This window comes from Stenella coeruleoalba (assembly GCF_951394435.1).
Source record: "Stenella coeruleoalba genome assembly, chromosome: 16".
NCBI classification, from domain to species: Eukaryota; Metazoa; Chordata; class Mammalia; order Artiodactyla; family Delphinidae; genus Stenella; species Stenella coeruleoalba.
In genome coordinates, this window is record NC_137162.1 from 33,063,855 (window position 1) to 33,083,207 (window position 19,353).

At 34.8% G+C, this 19,353-nt stretch overlaps 2 protein-coding genes across 6 annotated transcripts in view; one reads left to right on the top strand and one right to left on the bottom strand.

The window, feature by feature from the left end:
• Window positions 1-15,568, top strand: part of LOC307174976 (protein FRA10AC1) — a 42,955-nt gene extending 27,387 nt beyond the window's left edge. For 4 of the 5 annotated variants that reach the window (XM_079899655.1, XM_079899656.1, XM_079899654.1 and 1 more), the window contains 3 exons: window positions 817-935; window positions 11,674-11,752; window positions 14,029-15,568. In XM_079899655.1, coding sequence (XP_079755781.1) covers window positions 817-935; window positions 11,674-11,752; window positions 14,029-14,071 — 241 coding nt within the window. In that variant the 3' untranslated portion in view covers window positions 14,072-15,568. The remainder of the gene's footprint in view (window positions 1-816; window positions 936-11,673; window positions 11,753-14,028) is intronic. The other variant, XM_079899653.1, reaches the window with a different exon arrangement.
• Window positions 15,569-16,704: 1,136 nt separating this feature from the next.
• PDE6C (phosphodiesterase 6C) overlaps window positions 16,705-19,353 on the bottom strand; it is a gene marked incomplete at its 5' end in the record, with an annotated part of 60,014 nt that continues 57,365 nt past the window's right edge. The window contains one exon of the mRNA XM_079899652.1: window positions 16,705-18,693. Coding sequence (XP_079755778.1) covers window positions 18,632-18,693 — 62 coding nt within the window. The 3' untranslated portion in view covers window positions 16,705-18,631. The remainder of the gene's footprint in view (window positions 18,694-19,353) is intronic.

Here is a 19,353-nt window from a genome sequence, read left to right on the forward strand (position 1 = left end):
AGCTTCATTTCAAGATTGAAATTATTCTTACAAGAGGCAAGAAGTTATTACTGTCTTAAACAGTATTGTAGTATTTGGTGTATCTTAATTTGAAAGGCCTGATAAGCAAGTTTCTTGAAAGTAATCCACTCTGTTGTCTCTTCATCCTCTTTCCCAGTCCCAGTTTCAGCATTATCACCTTTTCCTATTTAGTGTTTCTTTTCTTAACCAATTAAAATCAGTTGTTTGCCAGCTATGGCACTGACAACCTTGTAAACTTGGCCTAGAAGAGATAAAGCTACAGCAGTAAAAGGATAAGCGGTCTAAAGTAGATATATGAGTTAACAGTAAGCTTTTCCATCCTCGTTCTATTATACCTTTGCTGTATTCCTTTATTCTTAAGAGAAGAATTTTCTATTTACTGGTGGTTGAGAACTGTTAGAGTGGTTTTTTCTTGTATGTGTTTTTTCAAAGTGTAGGTAGATATGAATTATGTGGAGGAAAATGAGATTTGATTTTGTAATTTTTTTAGAATGGCTAAATGATAGAATATAGAAAAGAAATGAGTAAAAACTGTGATTTACATTTACTAAGGTTTATACACAGAACTTATAAAAATAATCCTTTGTGTCAGAGTGTTCAGGCTTCATAATCTTACAGAATTGTTTTAATTAATATACTAACCTAAAATATTTACAGACTCATTTAAGGGTTCCTTATTATGTAAACTACATTTTAAAAATGAGTACTTTAACTGATTTGACTTTTTTACCCATTGATTTTTATTTTTTGTAAAATTCAGTTGAAAAAGTTAACTTTATATTGTTCAACATAAAGGAGAAAAGAAGTCAAGTCAAAAAAAAGAAAGGATAAAGCCAGAAAAGATTGTGAAGAGTCATCACATAAAAAATCCAGATTATCTTCTGTAGAAGAGTCCTCTAAGAAAAAGGATAAAGGTAAAAGGGAATTAAAATAAAATATTTACTCATATTTCTGAACATGAAGTATAATCTGCCATATGTCACAAATGTTGAATTTAATTAGTAAATGCATTTAGAATTCTGTTTTATAGTAGTTGAAAGGAAACTGGTTGGAGAATTTAGATATGAATTTACAGTAACTTACAGGAGTTTCAATAACAAGGTTGGTTTTGATTCATTTTTGGCAGATGGTATAATATTGCAACAGCATTCTAATTTCTGGATTTGTTACTTACAGACTTGTTACCTTGAGCAAGTCACTGAATTTCTTGAGTTTCACTTTCCTCGTGTACATAGTGGTGATATGAATACCTCCTCTTTATACTGCTGGTGCTTATTGTGGAGAATCAAATAAGGATGTGAAAGGCACTTTGAACACTGTAAATCAGTACATAACCTATAAGTCAGTTTAACATTGTAACACTGTGATTTCAATTATCATGGTCTGTGTGATTTTTCTCACTAGCTTATGAGCTTCTTGAAATGATAGAGGTTGATATGTATGTGTCCTCAGAACCTAACATGGTGCTGTGCACATACAATTAGTAAATAACTGTTAAATTCAAATCCAAGTCAACTGCTACTTCTTCCTCAGCAGTCCTTAAGCTAAGCCTTAGTTTTCTCATGTGTAAAATGGTCATGATAATCTTACCTAGTAAGTCATAGGATTTTTCAGAAGTTGAAATGAGATAATGCATGTAAGCAGTTTGCATAGTACTTGGTACATAGTTAGCTATTACGAAGGTTACTGCTAGTTGCTTTTTTAGTCCATAATAAAGTAGAGTCAAATTGACTATAACTTAGAGTGAATTGGACTTAAATTAGGTAGGTAATGGTAGATTGAATTAGATTCCAGCCTGTGTTAACATAATACTTGAACAGGAGAGGGCTGCCTTGCTCCAGCTATGAAGATCATTAGATACGTTATGTTCTTACATACACTTTTTTCTTCTAACATGTCATGATACATTCAAGTATATGTATTGCCAAGTTTTTGACTTGGTAAAATCGATAGATGTTGAGAGGAAAAATACTGATATTCTCTTGTTTATTGAGAAATGGTATTTGAAACAGAATACCTTTTTTGTCTCTAAATCATGTTTCAAATTTCAAAATAAATTTTAATTAAGTGTGAGAATCTCATTTGAGTTTTTAAAAATTTTTATTTATCCTCATGTGCCAGTAAAATATTTAGTGTATTATATCTGAGGATTTTGTAGCATTTACTATTATATAATATATTTATATCATAGTATGATACTATGTTAATCATTGCATATTCCAAATTAAAGAAGAACTAATCCCTGCCTTATAAAAGTTTATTCAGTACCTCCAAAACAGATAATTAGGTAGCTGGATACTCAGGACTAGGGATGGGGTTGCACCCCTCAAATTATAATATATATATGCATGTGATCTTCCTTATAGATGTTTTTCCTTTAGTGTTCTATATTTCGGTAGGTGATACCTCTGTCAACCTAAAAACTAATATCGGAAATCGGGAAATTATCCTTGATGCCTTCTTTTTTTCTCGTTACTTATGTAAATACTATCAGTTTTACCCCCAGGGTATGTATTTCTCATGTTCTCTCTAGTCTAGTCCAAACTACCATGTTTTCTCATCTAGGCTACTACTATACTATCCGTACTGATTCTAACACTGTCTTGTCATCCCACCTCCCTCTCCTTAATCCATTCTCCATCTAGTAGTGATTTCCTATGTTCTTAGGATATAACCAATATCTGGACAAAGCCCAAAGGCTCTATATGATCCAGCATACAAGGCTTGTTTATCACTACTCTTCACCTTACATTCACACTCCACCCACATAGCCTTTCAGTTTCTAGAAAATGCCAAACTTCTTTCTGTTTAAGGACTGTATAGGTGCTGCTTCCTCTCTAAAACCTCCAGTCCCATCCTAACTCATCCTTCAGATTTAAGCTTAAATGTCACTTCCTCAGGGATCCTTTCCTGACCATGAATCTAAATTAGGACTCCCATTTATAATGCTTTCACAACCTTGGAACTTTTCCTTCATTACACATATGACAGTTACATAAAACACAAGGAGAACAGGGATTCTGTCTGCTGTGTTCATTGCTTTATCCCTAGCACCCCACTAGCACAGGTAAGGCATAAATAATAAAGAATAAGAAAATGAAAGACTTGAAGATTGTTTCAGGGCAACTTCAGAGATAGAAAACCAAAGCAGAGTGGAATTGAGACATCTGTGTCTTATATACTCTTTATTCAGAGCACCTTTCGTAGCAGAGAGCACAGGATATAGTTCTTTTTTTCAGCTTCTTTGGTATAAAGCAGAAAATGACAACATCTTAGCAAACTTTTAGGAAAACCATGTAGACCTCTTTAATATCTTCTCATCTGGGATCGATCATCTGGAATTAGGTTGATCTTGATATGATACTTTCTTGCCAGGCCACCTTAATTTGGCCCAGACTTGAATAGTTAGTAAATTAGTAAATGCTTAATATCGCAGCTGCATTTGGACTGTTGGCATTCCTCAGAACAATTACTTTCTTGATCTTTTTCCTATCTTTTCAGCCTTTCCTCAGCCCCTTGACTATAATTCCTCCTCCATCTTACCCTTGTTGGAATTGCTCAAGGCTCTTACACAGCTTCTCTTTATTCTCTCTGTTCTCCCTGTGTGATCTCATCAAGCCGATAGCCTTAGGTTACCATCATACAAAATGCTAAATAAGTGGATGGATGGATGGATAATTGGATGGCTAGATAGCTGAATGGATAGAGAGGAAATGTAAGAAAGATCAAAGCTTGACTTTGAGGACTAGTCTGCTTTGGCAGGTGTGAACAGAACAGGGTATTTAGGTAAATTGTCTTGGCAGGAAGTTCAAGATCTTACCCCTCCCACCTCCATCCTGCCCCCAAGCTCAGTTCCTTGGGTAGGCATTTTCTGACACCCTTCACCCCACTCCTCCAGGCAAGATTAGGTCCCTCTTAGCACGTTCTGATAGCATCCTGCACTCTCCTTTAGAAATACATATCACTCTTGGAATAATTTTTCTGTGAAGGAAGGGACTGTGTGACTTGTTTAATTCTCTATCCCCAGTTCCTAAGCACAGTGCTTGCCCCACATAGTAGGCATTCAGTAAGTGTTAGGTGAGTGAGTCAGTGAAATCAACCAATTTCTCAATGTTGAAAGGAACATCAGAGATCAGCCCTGGAATCATGATCAAAAAGATTTTCTGTGGTTTCACCTTTCAAAACATGGTCCTTTGCATTGTCATCACTTGGGAGCTTGTTAGAAATGCATAATTTCAGACCCTCCAGACCTCCTAAATCAGAGTTGCACTTTAAGTTCCCAGAATGATTCATATGTACAATAAAGGTTAAGATGCACTGCTCTTTATCATGTATTTGTTCTGCTTTAGCTTCAACACCTCCAGGGAAAAGGTACCCATTATCCAAAATACTCCTTTACATTTCAGACAGCTGTAATTGCTAGCAGGTTTCTCTTTAACATTTAGCCCAAACGTACAACTTCTTCCTTCTGGTTCCAGCTGTGTCCTTTTTTTAACCTATAGACACTTGGAAGCAGGTATCATTGTTCCTTACATGACAGAGAAGATGACAGAGAAGAATGCATTTCTTTTGCCATTGGAAGTTTAGCTATGTTTTTATTTGCTCTCTGATGACTAGGAAATAAGTAGGAGTGAAGAAACAACATAAGCAGTTGTTGCAATCCAGGCCTTGGCTTCCTTTGGAATCTTGACCCTGTAGTTCTCACACCCTCTTGTCTGGCCTTAAGGGGCCATTCATGCTACAACTTGGGCTAATTATGAGACCTGTCCAGGGAGGTTGGAGGAGTTGTTACTCTCCATCTGTTTTCTGTTCTTTTTTGAGTTAGCAGCCTTCAGAAATATTTCCCCTGAGGTCTTACTGCAGGAGATTGTATAATGATGATTTTTTTAGATTACTTTAATAGATCTTCAGTACTTTTTCTGTTTCCCTCACTGGGTAAACCATTGTAGAATTGAAAATGTTTGTTTTATGACATAATTTTTTGTGTGATTTTCAATTACAGAGAATTCTCACCTGTATATGATCTTAAAAAGATTAAGAAAGATTAAAAGATTTTTTAAATTTTTTTTTCTTAAAAGATTAAGAAAAGGCATTTATTTGTAAACTGCTTTCAGATGTTGAACATCTGTAGATAAAATATTGTTTGTATTGCAGCTAATCTATGAGGGGTTTTTTGGGTTTTTTTGGGGTTTTTTGTCTTAGCAACATGAGATTTTTTTTTTATAGGTGTTCATTATTTTTTATGTTTTGTGCTAGGTATTCCAGGCTGTACAAGAGCATAAAACACCCCTCCCTAAAAGAATCTAACATTTTAATTAGGGAGATAAGTCTAAGGAACAGGAAAGATTAGAAGACAGTGAAGTGCTTTCCTGCAAGTCTATACACTAGACTATTGGGAAGAATTCCAGTTATAGCTATAGTTGTTACACCACTGCAAGATGATTCTTGACAAAACAGTGCTGGGTTTTTTGTTTTTGTTTTTCATCACATTCACTCTCAGTGAAATCAGAAAATTCTATCAACAGTATCAAGTTTTTATTTAATAGAAGTATACAGATTCAAGTTATTTACAGTTTAGGTTTCCCACAAACTGTAACTTGTTCTGATGTAAATTTTTGTTGTTGTTTTTGTACTGTGTGAGAAAAATCATAGAAAAAAGAGCAAAAGTGTATTTCTTCCCCATATTAGAACATTTAAAAGTTTCTTATGTCAAGTATAGAAGAGCATAAATTTTTTTTTTTCAGTAAATATAGTGGATAAACATTTTAACTTCACATCATGAAGTGTGAAGGAAGAGAACAAGAGGGATGAAGTTGGGATAGAAAAAGAATTGGGGAGGTGGATTAAAATTTAAGAAATGTTGCTTATATTGCACAAGACTGAGTGATCTCTTGTCATTTGGTGATTTTGATCGATCAAATTAAATATATGGTTTGTACATAGAAAGCAAATGTTAGCAACGGTTGTTACTGGTCAATTTTTAGTAAGTCCTGTAGTTTTCATCAGATTGGATTTCATTGAATATTTGCTACAAATTTTATTGTTTCTTCCCTGCAACATTCCAAAAAGTATTCACAATGACTTACAAAAATATATACTATAAGATTTTTTTAAAGGTGAAATCAAAATAATGGAAAAATAAGATAGAATAGGAAAGTAAAGCTAGAGGTAAAATTAATACAGACAAATATTTACCAAAAAGTCTTGCATAATTGCAAAAGTAGATCATAGATTTGTCACTGTCCTTCCTAACAACCAAACCAAAGAAAGGAAACCACCAGTAGAATGATTAATTGTACCCATACAATATTAACGAGAACTCGCAGGGTGTTCAGTTTTTCCAGGCAGTTTTGAGAGCAGAATCTACTGTGGATTCATAAAAGGGGGTATCCATTTGTGATATAACAAACAGTAACCTTGTATCTCAACAGTAATATGATGTAGAATTTCTTAAAGAACTTGCAATAAATAGGGTCTAACAAAGTGTAATTCAGTAACATACCTAATTTATGTTATAATATCTGGACTTATTTATAGAAATTTAGAGATTTGAGACTTCTAGCCTTACTTGTAAATTTATAAACTTAAGAGTTAATTTTTTTCTGATTTTAAAGTAATATATATTTATGTGGCAAACTCAGGAAAATAGTAATTGCTCTAAATCACCATTCAATTTAAACTTTATTAGCATTTTAGTATATAATTCTTAAGGAGAATTTTTAAGTGTTCAGTAATCAGAAATTTTAGAGAAATAGAATTTTAAAGATATTTACTGTTTAAAAATTTAATGAAGAGGGAGATATCAGTGGAGGTATTCCTCTACTTTAGGAATACAACGTATTCTTTATGAATTACTTTACTCATACCATTTTGTTTTCAACATATTTGAAGTGTCCTTAAAGCACTGACACTTCCTTTCTCCCCATGTGAATCCTAATCTATCAGTAAACTCCTTCTTCTACATTAGGTTAAGTTTCCTGACAGTTTATAGAACATAGCCAGGCATGAGACGATAGACTTAAGCTATCTGAGGATGGGGTAGTAAGTATATATAGTTTTAGAAAGCATACACAGGTTAAAATGGGAAATTTTATAGTTTTTGCCAATTTCCAACTATATGTTGCAGTGAGAGGTGTGAAGGCCTATTTAATGTTAAAAAAAACCATTGCCCTTCTCCAATTCCAATTTTTATTAAAAAATCTTTTGGGGAAAGGGCTTGACTGACTTGTTTTATTAATTCTTTCATTTGCTCTTCCTTCCTTCTCCCTCCCACTGTTCTTCCCCCAGCCCTCTCAAACCTCCCTCATTTCCCGGAAATAATCTTAAGTCTCTTCACCCTCTTCAGCTAGGTCAAACTTCTGGTGGTAGGGAGAGGACAATACTGTAGCCAACCTGAAGAATCTCTAGCTTAGATTGGTTCTTGAAGTAGAACCATTTCAAGCAGGGGACATGTACCTTGTTATAGTTTGCCAAACCCAGATATCTTCTCAGGTGGTCAGTGACCTGTCTTAGGTGGTCTTGGCAATTTTACAACTCAAATTCTGCTGTTTCTATTATATATTTCATTTCCATTTGGATAATATTCAGTTACCCTTTTACCCTCATTTAACATATGGATTATTTACACCAGATCCATAAAGAAAAACCCAATTTCTATGGGGAAAAAGAATTTTAACTTGCTTTTATTGATTGTCAGCCATAATCGCAAGTGGATTAGTTGTATACCTCATTTAATCGTAGTAATGGGCATATAATATCCCATTTTGCAGATAAGAGAACCAAGACCAGAGAATTTACATAAATTGCCTAAGGTCAAATAGTTGGTTAATGGCAGAGCTACGATTAAACACAGGTGTATAACTCCAGAGTCTGCTCTTTTACTTATGTCATCAATAACTGTTCATCAGTGAATCAAAAGTTAGTCTACTCTTTTTTTTTTTTTTTTTTTTTTTGCGATACGCGGGCCTCTCACTGTTGTGGCCTCTCCCGTTGTGGAGCACAGGCTCCGGACGCGCAGGCTCAGCGGCCATGGCTCACGGGCCCAGCCGTTCCGCGGCATGTGGGATCCTCCCGGTCCGGGGCACGAACCCGTGTCCCTTGCATCAGCAGGCGGACTCTCAACCACTGCGCCACCAGGGAAGCCCCTAGTCTACTCTTTATACCTCAGTTTGGGCAGATATATTACACAAATCCACATTAAATGATTTGATCTGTGTCTCAGTTCTATCTGTAAAATGGGTATAAAGAGACTTGACTTCATTGGAATATTATCAGTCAAGTGAAATAATAAACATGTAAAGCCTGTGTCTTATATGAAGTAATCTTTGATAATCTGTAGCTATTATTGTTATATCAGAGAAAAGGAAAATACTGGACATTAGATTTTGTGTTTGTTCTTCACAATGGGTCAGATCAAAAGTTAAGTCTGTAAAAGTCTGACCTGTCCATTGTTTTCATAATTGGCGACTTGCCGCTTCTTCAGTAGGCCAAGTTATTTAGGTATGTAATATCCAGAAAAACCAAGATGATGGATCTACTTGCATTATTCAAAGCATATAGGGAAAATTATATGCAGTTTGCATTACATTACATTTGCATTACATTCTAAAAGGAACATTGAAAACTTAAAGCAGGTCAAGAATAGAAGAACCAAAGTGTTGTCAGAACTTGAAATGTTGTTATAGGAGGAAGGTTGAAGGAACCGTAGATGTTTAGCTTAGGAAAAAGTGAAGAGGGAAGGGGTAAGGAGGTAGACATGGAAACTGTAGATATTTTCAAGACTGCTACTATGTAGGAGACTTATTTTTGGTGGCTGGTTGGCATAACTAGAGTCTATGGATAAAAATAGCCCAAGGACAGATTTTTGCCTTAATTTAAGGAAAAATTTGTCAATTAGAACTATCTGAAGAAAGGAATGGGCTGCTTCAGGAAGTAGTGAGGTGTTTAGATTGGACAGCCAGTTGTTATTGGAAGTATTACAGTAAGATGTTCATTTATTGGATAAGGGCTGGACCTCCAAGCTCCCCTTTCAGTACAGAGTCAGTGACTTAAATTCTGATCCCCGCTTGTCAATAATTACTGTGTAGATTTGACACTGATACAAATGCAAGCATCATTTTGTGTTGCCCATTGTTCTAAATGCAGTACCCTTTCCACCTCTGGCAGGTTGTAGCAGTTATCAAAAAAATGATTTGTAGTTACTGTCAACCTCATGGAATTAGGTATTATAGATTCATAGTTAAATATTAATAGATTCATAGGGTTGTAAGGGACCTTAAAGGTCATATAATCCAGTCTTGTAGATTTGATTCTCTAAGGATATTTGATCACTTTTTCAGCATGTCCTCTTTCAAAGAGAGTTATTTTATAATGTTATTCTAAACTAATTGTACTTTTTAGTAAAACTGGATCGTCTGTTACCAGAAAACTGGTGTAGGAAAGCTGGCATGTGGGCAGTACTCTTGAGAGGGAACAACAAAACAGGTGGTTGTAAGGCCTTTTGAAATTAGCTGCCCACTTTCAAAGGCCTTGTAGGTTTGTTCTCTGACATCATTGACAGGATAACACCATGGTGATAACTTTACTAGGCCTAATTAGTTTTTCTGTGCTTTCTTTATCTCAGTTAGTGAATTTTCATAAAAATAAGAGCAGAAGACTTTTTTGTTTGTTTTGTTTTTGTTTTTTGGCTGCATTGGGTCTTTGGTCTTCGTTGCTGCGCACGGGCTTTCTCTAGTTGTGGCAAGCAGGAGTCTACTCTTTGTTGTGTGCAGGCTTCTCATTGCGATGGCTTCTCTTGTTGCAGAGCATGGGCTCTAGGTGCACAGGCTTCAGTAGTTGCAGCATGTGGGCTCAGTAGTTGTGGCTCACGGGCTCTGGAGCGCAGGCTCAGTAGTTGTGGCACACGGGCTTACTCTGTGGCATTTGGGATCTTCCTGGACCAGGGCTTGAACCCGTGTCCCCAGCATTGCAGGTGGATTCTTAACCACTGTGCCATCAGGGAAGTCCCAAGCAGAGTACTTTTGTCTTTTCGCATATTCAGTTTGGGACACTGGCAGTTCCAGTGCTGGCTGTCGTTGAGTGGGAATCTTATTCCCAGAGCTTTATAATTTTATCATCTTTGTGTGTAGATCGTTAGAAGCACAACCCCCATTCCCTTTTTTATTTTTTTGCTGTTTTCGTTAGAATTTGTGCTAGAATAGATTCAGTTAGGACCAAAGTTCAGACATAACATGTTGATTCAAGGATCAAAGTCCAACAGGAAAAAAGGCTAGAACCATCATGGCAAATCAGTACTGTTTTATTTTTGTGTTGTGTTTAACTAAGGTGCATTCTGTATTGACAGGCCAAATTTGTGTCACTTCTTTTCCAGACTAATGGTCATTATTGGAGAGGAATTATTTGCTAACATAATTACTTTGTGGCATATAATTTTATTGTCTTATAATACATGTTTCAGTATTTGATAATTTTTAGTTGACTAATATAGGGTGATTCATTTGAAACATGTCTATTTTATGTTTTAAAAATAAAATTTATTGTTTTTACTGATGTTTAAAGGTAATACATGATTATTGTTTAAAATACAAAAAAATTTGGAAATGCTTAAAGAGTAAAACTATCCCAGGCCCACAGGTAATATAATCACTGTTAAGTTTGGTTGGTCCTTACAAACTTATTTGTGTGTGTGTGTGTGTGTGTGTGTGTGTGTGTGTATTTATATACACACACACGCATATATAAATAATAATATATATGTAGATATGTTTTAATACAAATTGTATTATACTATGCCTGCTTTCTGTAACTTTTAAAAATTTTGATATAGCATACACATTTTTCTATGGTAATTCAGGTGTGCTATGGGGTTTTTTTAAATAGCTGTATAGTATTTTTTAACCAAGCCTTAATCCCTAATTGGTGGGGATTTAACTTGTTTTCTTTTGCTGTTGTTGTTATACAATGGACATCTTTGTACATATATCTGAGTGCTCGTTTATTCTAAGTAAATAATTAAATTCCTAAAAGCATTGCTGGTCAAAGGGTATCTATATTTTAAAGTGATCTATATTGCCAGATTTTCCTCAAGAAAATGGTATTTACTCCTAACAATGTATGAGAACATCTGTTTCTTCATTGAAATGGACTTCTTCTAGTTAATGTAATCAGCATTAATTTTTTTTTAAGTCTGACAAATTTTTTTTCATAATTTAACTTGCTAGTCCTATATACTAGTTCAGTTCTTAAGGTCTTGATCCTAATGTAAATACTCTACAAAAATCTTACCCTGCATGTCTTTTGTATGATCAATAAAAATAAGAAACTAAATTAAAGACAACTGTATTACAAGAGATAATTCCTTTATAATATAGAGTTAATATTGGAATTGTTACTTTAACTCAGTATAATTTATAGAAGTTTCCCATGAGACTTTAAATCCTTGGTCTATTTGCTGAGGCTCTTTGGTATATATCAGCTTATTATTTTTCAAAAGAATTTATTGGTCTGGAAAAGTGCATTAAATTTTCAGAGAGCCATAAAAGTTGAAGCTAAACCACAGGTAAATCTGGAATTTATTTAATTGCATTGGTGGGTAGTTCAAAATGTGTTTTAAATGTAATGTGCACATTTAAAAAATCTCTTTTCAATGAACAGGAAGCTCTGATGAGGAAGGAAGTACTTCAGAATCTGAACTTTGGAAGGGCCCACTACCAGAGACAGATGAAAAATCACAGTAAGTCCTGATAATAGTATTAATAGACAGTGATAATGCATACCTTCTACATCAGTCTAGGAAGCTCTGACCACAGCCATTTTTGATAACAGTTAATGAAAAACTTAGCATCATGAATGTCTTTTTAAAGCCAAGGAACACCTAGCCTGCTAAGGTCAGAGTGTATTCCCAGCCATTGTTTATGGCCATAAACAGCCAACTTGTCCAGCTCCCTCTTGGTGAGTAAATCTTTCCTCAGCTCACATTGACAGATGACCCCCTAGTCTTTGCTTTTATTGTTTCAGAGAGATACTGTTTACTAGCTTCCAGAGCAGCCTATCCATGATATTCTTATTATCATAAACCTATACAGGGGAGCCCCTTGAAGATATATACAGGTGTAAACGTTTTCTTGCCAACAGCCACCTTACACCCCAGAGATACACAAGTCAACACATGCATTGTTCTCTATTGATTGAAGAGCTATCTGCATATAGGCTGGAATATTATCAGTTCTTCTCATATACTGGGATGTTCACCACTTGAGCTTTATCTGTTGAAAGGGGATAAAATAATACCTACTACATAGAGTTTATTGTGAAGATTTAATAGAATAAAGAATGTAAAGCACCTGGTCTGGCACAATACCTACCAATATAGTAAGTGCTCAATAAATTTTAGTCCCATTTTGTTACTCTAGGCATATTGGTTCATAATAAGAGACCTGTTGAATCAATCATGATTCGCTAATTTAAGCTGATTATAAAACATATTGCTAATTATATAATATGTTCTCAGTGTAATAGAATTCAGGTGTGTTGGAAAGAGTGTTTTTTTTTTTTTTTTTTTTTTAAAGATTAGTTTTTTTCTATGACCTTAACCTTTATTTTTGTCAGCCAAGTAAAGAATTCCCAAATGAGTCGTCGTTATAGATCAGATTATAAAAAAGGTATCACTATCCTAGTAAAACTATCAACTGAACTTTTGACCATATAACTTTCCCTTGAAGAGCTGAAAATGACAGAACAGGTCTTGGAGTCAGCTCACCTTTTTGGCAGTAAAGATACATGAATAAAGCCTAAGAGGGGTTTCATAATCCAAAGCTCTTTGTGACCTTATAAAAACTTGACATCAGGTACTGACATCTAAGTTCACACAGAAATTCAGCTAATTTCATATATTTAAGTTCTTACTACAATTTAAAAAATTCTACTGCATTTTGCTGTCATGCTTGGGAAAAGGGACAGTAGCCAGGAGAATACCAAATTGTAGGTAATTTTAAATCAACTTTATCTGATTCTGGAATTAATTTTTTAAAAATTTGAACATGGTTGTGGTGGCTCTAGGCATTCACAATTATTTAAAGCCAAATGATGGAGTCCCATTGTGAATCTCTGATCTAAAAGAACATTTTCTGAAGAGACTGGTGCACAGAATTTGTCCAGCTTGATTCTCTGTTCCCAGAAGGGAGAAAAGCAATTGTACATACATTTAATCTTTAGAACAGCTCTATGAGGAAATGTGATGTTCTTTATTTTACAGATAAGGAAACTGAGCCCAGAGAAGTTAAATAACTTGCTTGCTCAGCAAATAACTGACAGAGCTAGGACTTAAAAAACACTGTCTGACTTGAAAACCTGTGCTATTACTACTGTGGCTCCTAGCACTAATGTTTATTTAGTACTTTACAATTTTCATAATATTTTAACACATTATAGTGTAATATCTCCTTTCAGAGTTCTGTTCTTTGTTTTAGACATAATCTTCACTGCTACAGATACGTATGTACTCTTCTCAGAGTAATAAAATCTGCAGCCTAAGCAGATTGTCCCTATTCCTAGGAGTAAGACTTGTATTTTTCCTTAAAATAGTTTTTTTCATTCATTTTTTGATCAGGCTATAATTTGAAATGAGAATGAACAGAGTAAGTTATAAAGTTAACCAAAAAGTAAAGAGAAGCAATGACATTTCACAAAGTACTTCAAAGTAAAATCTTAGGTAATAAGTACATTTAGGGAGACGTGCCAACATATACAGCATTTTCAATTTAATCAGTCTTGGTATAGTTATGATTATTTTAGAAGCCAAGAATTATTATTTTTTTTGCATTATTTATTTTTTTTAACATCTTTGGGGTAACCAAGAATTATACCTGAATCATGAAATATATTGCTATACAAAAGAATCAGCAAATATGTTGGATTAAAATATTTTTATTAATTTCATATAATGTGTCACCTAGTAATTTTCTTCTCTAATTGATTTTAATCAAATTGTATATTTTTTCTTTTAAATAGGGAAGAAGAATTTGATGAATATTTTCAAGGTTTATTTCTGTGAGATGGAAGAGGGATGCGTACATTCCTTAATGTGAAAGTATACTTTGAAACTCTTCACAAAATTTTGTCTACAAGTTGCAACTTGAGTGGTTTGTCTTTGGAAATAAAAATCCAGCTACTCTCAGGATGTCAGATGCTTTGGAAGTTTTTCAGTTTTATTGGAGGCACTTTTCCCTGTATATCTTTTCAGTTGTTTGTCTACAACTCTGTTCCATCTGTAGCTCCTAAAGTATGGACCTAGTACATCCTCTAGTACAGAGATCCATTGTGCCTATATTTTTGTAGGGTTTTTTTTTCCCCCACTGATTCACATTTACGTTCCCTTGCCTCAGCTTAAACTTTTAGGATTATTGGGGTTTCACAAAATTACAAAGTAGATTAAGTATGTCTTCGAGTACCCCTCTTTTGAGTACCTAGTTTGTCATTAGCTGCCTTTTCCTTTTTTCCTTACATTTCTCTTGCTTCCATCTCACCTCTACCACTTAACGGAGTTTGTTATTAATCAAATTTGATTCCCCAGTGTATGGGTAATTTATTATAAACTAAATTAATACCACAGGGGGCCAAATGAGATTCCAGTAGTCTAAAACAGCAGATGTGTTCATGAAACTTGACTCTTAGCAGAGATTATACAGTAACATAATTTAACTGAACAATACTGTGTGCATAGAGCTTGTCTCAGATACAGTCATACACATATGGATATATTTATATGCAGAGATATATTGTAAAATGTAACTTTTTTTTATAAATTTATTTTTGGCTGCATTGGGTCTTTGTTGCTGCACTTGGGCTTTCTCTAGTTGCGGTGAGCAGGGGCTACTCTTCGCTGCGGCGCGCGGGCTTCTCACTGCGGTGGCTTCTCGTTGTGGAGCATGGGCTCTAGGTGCATGGGCTTTAGTAGTTGTGGCAGTTGGTCTCAGTAGCTGTGGCTCGCAGGCTCTAGAGAGCAGGCTCAGTAGTTGTGGAGCATGGGCTTAGTTGCTCTGTGGCACGTGCGATCTTCCTGGAGCAGGGATTGAACCCATGTCCCCTGCATTGGCAGGGGGATTCTTAACCACTGTGCCACCAGGGAAGTCCAAAATGTAACTTCTTAATTTGGGGTTCATACCCACAAGAGTCAATGGATGTGCTTCAGGAAATCTAACACTCCTAGAATCTATGTGTAAACTTCTGTAATTATGTGTGTGTTTTGGGGAAAGGGTCCATAGTTTTCATCAAATTTTCAAAAGGATATACTGATTTTTTTTTCAAAAGGTCAGACCCATTTTTATAAACAGCCAAGAGATGAATAGAGGAGAAGATGCATGATTTGGTGAGTAAGAGAGGACCTGTAAAAAATGATTGTACCATTCCAATTATTTTGTTGAAGATATGCTATTTTAAATGACATTTAAACATGGAATGATTGGCATTAAACTGTAAAATAGGCAATTATAGTATCTTATTTTTAAATAGTATCAGAGATTATCTTTTTATTAAACAGTTGTTATTCATTAAATATCATGCTTCTGTTATGTGTGAGACACTGTGCTACAAAAGTATCTAGGAAATAATTATGCAGTCATTTCTAAACCATCGGAAAATGGTAAATCAGTGTTGGTTTATTAACCAACAGATAAGTAAACAATTTTGTTTTGTCGTTTTCAGCTCACAACTTTTAGTGAAAAAGAATCTTGATTTCTGAGGAAAGTATTGAAATGTCCAGCAGCAAAACTGATATTAGTAATAGAATATATGAAGCTAAAACATTTTATGATAAAAATAGTTTATTGGTCATCAGAAAATAAAATTCCTGCAAAACTAAACAGTGACTAGGAAGAATATTTAAAGACCCTTTTAAAATAGATCTATATATTTGGTATTGCAAGTATGGTTTATGGACATTAAGTTCATTTATAAATTTAGATCATTATATGTAATCAGTGTTTAATCCATTCATACACAATGGCAGATAATGGGAGTCATATTTTAAAGGAGTCTTTGAAAAGGCCTCAAGATGATGCGTTTAAAGATTTCTTTTAATTTAATTTTTATTTTATATTAGAGTATAGTTGACTTACAGCACTGTGTTAGTTTCAGGTGTACAGCTAAGTGATTCAGTTATACATATACATATATCCATTCTTCTTCAGATTCTTCCCCCACATAGGTTATTACAGAATATTGAGTAGATTTCCCTGTACTATATAGTAGGCCCTTGCTGATTATCTATTATCTAGAGTTTAAACATTAATTCTCCAGCAGACCTATCTTAATCTTGGCTGTAGCGTAGTCAGTGGTGTTCAGCGGACCATAGGTTTGGGATATAAAGTTATGCTTTCTTGTACTTGCTCTTAAGCAAAGTTCCTATTTTTGCAGACCTCCTCATCTCTGCCCCTCAGTTCGTTTTCTAGTGAATGAGGAGAGGAAGTTGTTTGAGCTGACTGATATTTTGGGGTCTAAAATTATATAATGCTTAAAGGAAGAGGGTTTCTTATACAGTTTCTAAAATAATCCTAGAAGTGTGGTTTCAAAATTATTTTAAGCAATGAAAATAAGATGTACATATATCACCAAAGGTGATAACATATAGACAACGATCATTTGGGTGTATATATTGAGTTTTTTTCTCCCTAAAGATATTTTATTAACTTCCAGGCACTCTTCATTTATATCTGTTTGTTACAATATTTATTCAAAATATTATTCATTCATGTTTACTGAGTGCCTACCTTGTGCCAGGCACTACTCTAAGTGTGAGCATAGCAATGTGAACAAAGCAGACAAAAAGAGGCAAAAAATTTTTCCTCTCGTGAACCTTATATTCTAATGTGAGAGGAAGAATCTTATAATTCTAAAGTGACTTACTTGTAAAAATATAACAAATGGTGATTTCTCAACTGCTTAAAACTGAACACTATCTTCTCTATAACAAAACATTTGAGGTTCAGAGACCAATTCATTATAATTTAGATATGTTTTACAAGGAAATCTGTGGTATAAATATTTGGTCTGTTTTATAATTTGGTCATTACAGATAAGAAAGAAATCTTCTCTGATGTACAGGTGTGTACCATGTAGTAGAAGTAGTTGATTAGTTTCTCTTGACAAGTCAGTATTTAGAATTCCTGGTAGACAGTCCTAGTAATCTTTTTTTTTTTTTTTTTTTTTTTGCGGTACACGGGCCTCTCACTGTTGTGGCCTCTCGCATTGCGGAGCACAGGCTCTGGACGCACAGGCTCAGCGGCCATGGCTCATGGGCCCAGCCGCTCCACGGCATGTGGGATCTTCCCGGACCGGGGCATGAACCCGTGTCCCCTGCATCAGCAGGCAGACTCTCAACCACTGCGCCACCAGGGAAGCTCCCTAGTAATCATTTTTAAAAGTAATCTCTGTTAAAAGTCCTTTTGAACTGTTTTTGATAGTAAAGTTTTTGCATAATCAAATCACATGCTTCTTAATAATGCATAATATTTATTAGCTGATTTAACTTGCATTAGGATTATCCAGGTAGTGTCTTATAAATTGATAATTCTTTCAGTGAGAAGAATAGTTCTGAATGTAAGAATGTATTCTTAGTTACACATAAAATAATTGATTTCAGACTTGGGGGAAAGGATGGGTGTAGGATGATGATGTACTTTTAAGCTGCTACAAGTGGTGTGGTCTTCACTATTATCAAGGGTAAAAAGTGGAGGAAAGAAGCATTTCAGATGGAATAACATTTAACATCCTTTTTCTTTGTTTCTTATATAGTACTTACATATGTTACACATTCTATACTCTATTTACTCTTACATTAAGACATGTTGACGAGAGACTTTTGATTCAGGAAGGGATGTGAGGTGTGAATCATTATTATTAATGTTTTGGGTTGAATTGTGTCCCATCTGAAATTCCTATGTTGAAATCCTGACCACGGTACCTTAGAATGCAGCTGTATTTGTAGATAGCGCATTTAAAGAGGTAGTTAAGGTAAAATGAGGTCATATGAGTGGGTCCTAATCCTATATGAGTGGTGTCCTTATAAGAAGAATGAGGATGCAGACCCACAAGAGGGAAGACTGAAGACCAGTTGAAGACACAGGGAGAAAGAAGATGGCCATTGACAAGCCAAGGAGAGAGGCATCACAAGAAACCAACCCTGCCAGCACCTTAATCTTGGACTTCTAGTCTCCAGAATTGTGAGAAAATAAATTTCTGTTGTTTAAGCCACCCAGTCTGGGGCATTTTGCTGTAAGTAGCCCTAGTAAATGAATACAGTTAATAAGAACCTTTAAAAAGAAAAAATTGGTGACTAATTTCAGGATTATATTATTTTTAATTTAAAACAAATTGGCACCAAAAATGCACTTATTTTTGTCTTATTTTGCACTTCTGTTGAACTTTATTTTACCCTCAGGGCTTTTAGGCTAGCAGTGTATTTTCTCATGCTAGTCACAGGGTAGCTTTTCTGAAGATTCTCTTACTCTGTTACTTGATGGTTTGATGAATGAAATTTGCTGATGTTCTTTTGAATGTTTTCTTGTTGTCTTCAAATGTAGAAACAATATTTGAAATTTAGACCAGTTGGACTGTATTACAGCATTAGACATGTTTTGGACTTTTTGTCATCACCACCACCTCCTGAATCTTCTGCAGCTAGTAAAAAGGAGAAAAGCAGTATTATTGGGAGTCAGTGGATATACAGTGTTTTTTCCTAATATTAGTGTAACTTTATAGCCTACTTCATAGTTTTAACCTACAGCAAGTACTAAGGGTTTGACCATTTAAAAACTTGAATTCATATTCAGAATTAGTCCATTTAGAAAATAAAATCTAATAAATGATTAGCCAGTTAACGTCTCAGTTTCACAGAAGAACCACTGAACTATGCAATCCGGGAATCTGAGTTGTTGCTTTGTGCCAAGCACAAAGCTTGTTGCCTGGAGATAAAATAATATTAGTTTACAGAGACTTCTCAGTGTAGTAGGAAAAAAATTCGGAAGTAATTTTTTATGTAAATAAGGATAGAAGATCCATATCCAATATACTGAAAACTAAAAAAAAAAGTTAGGAGCCACTTAAAGGGCTTGATAACCTGTTCATCATAAAATTGAGGTAAAGATGAATTGTACTAAGAAATACCTTTTCTTTTCACTTGCCCAGTAAAAATGACCATTTTTGTTACCTTTTTGAAGTGCAAATCAGATGTTCTCTCTTTCCTGTTTAAATCCCTTTAAGGATTTCCCAGTGCTCTCTGGAGGACAAATCCTTAGCAAGGCCTTCAAGGCAACACACTGTCTGGCAGAGCTTCCTGCA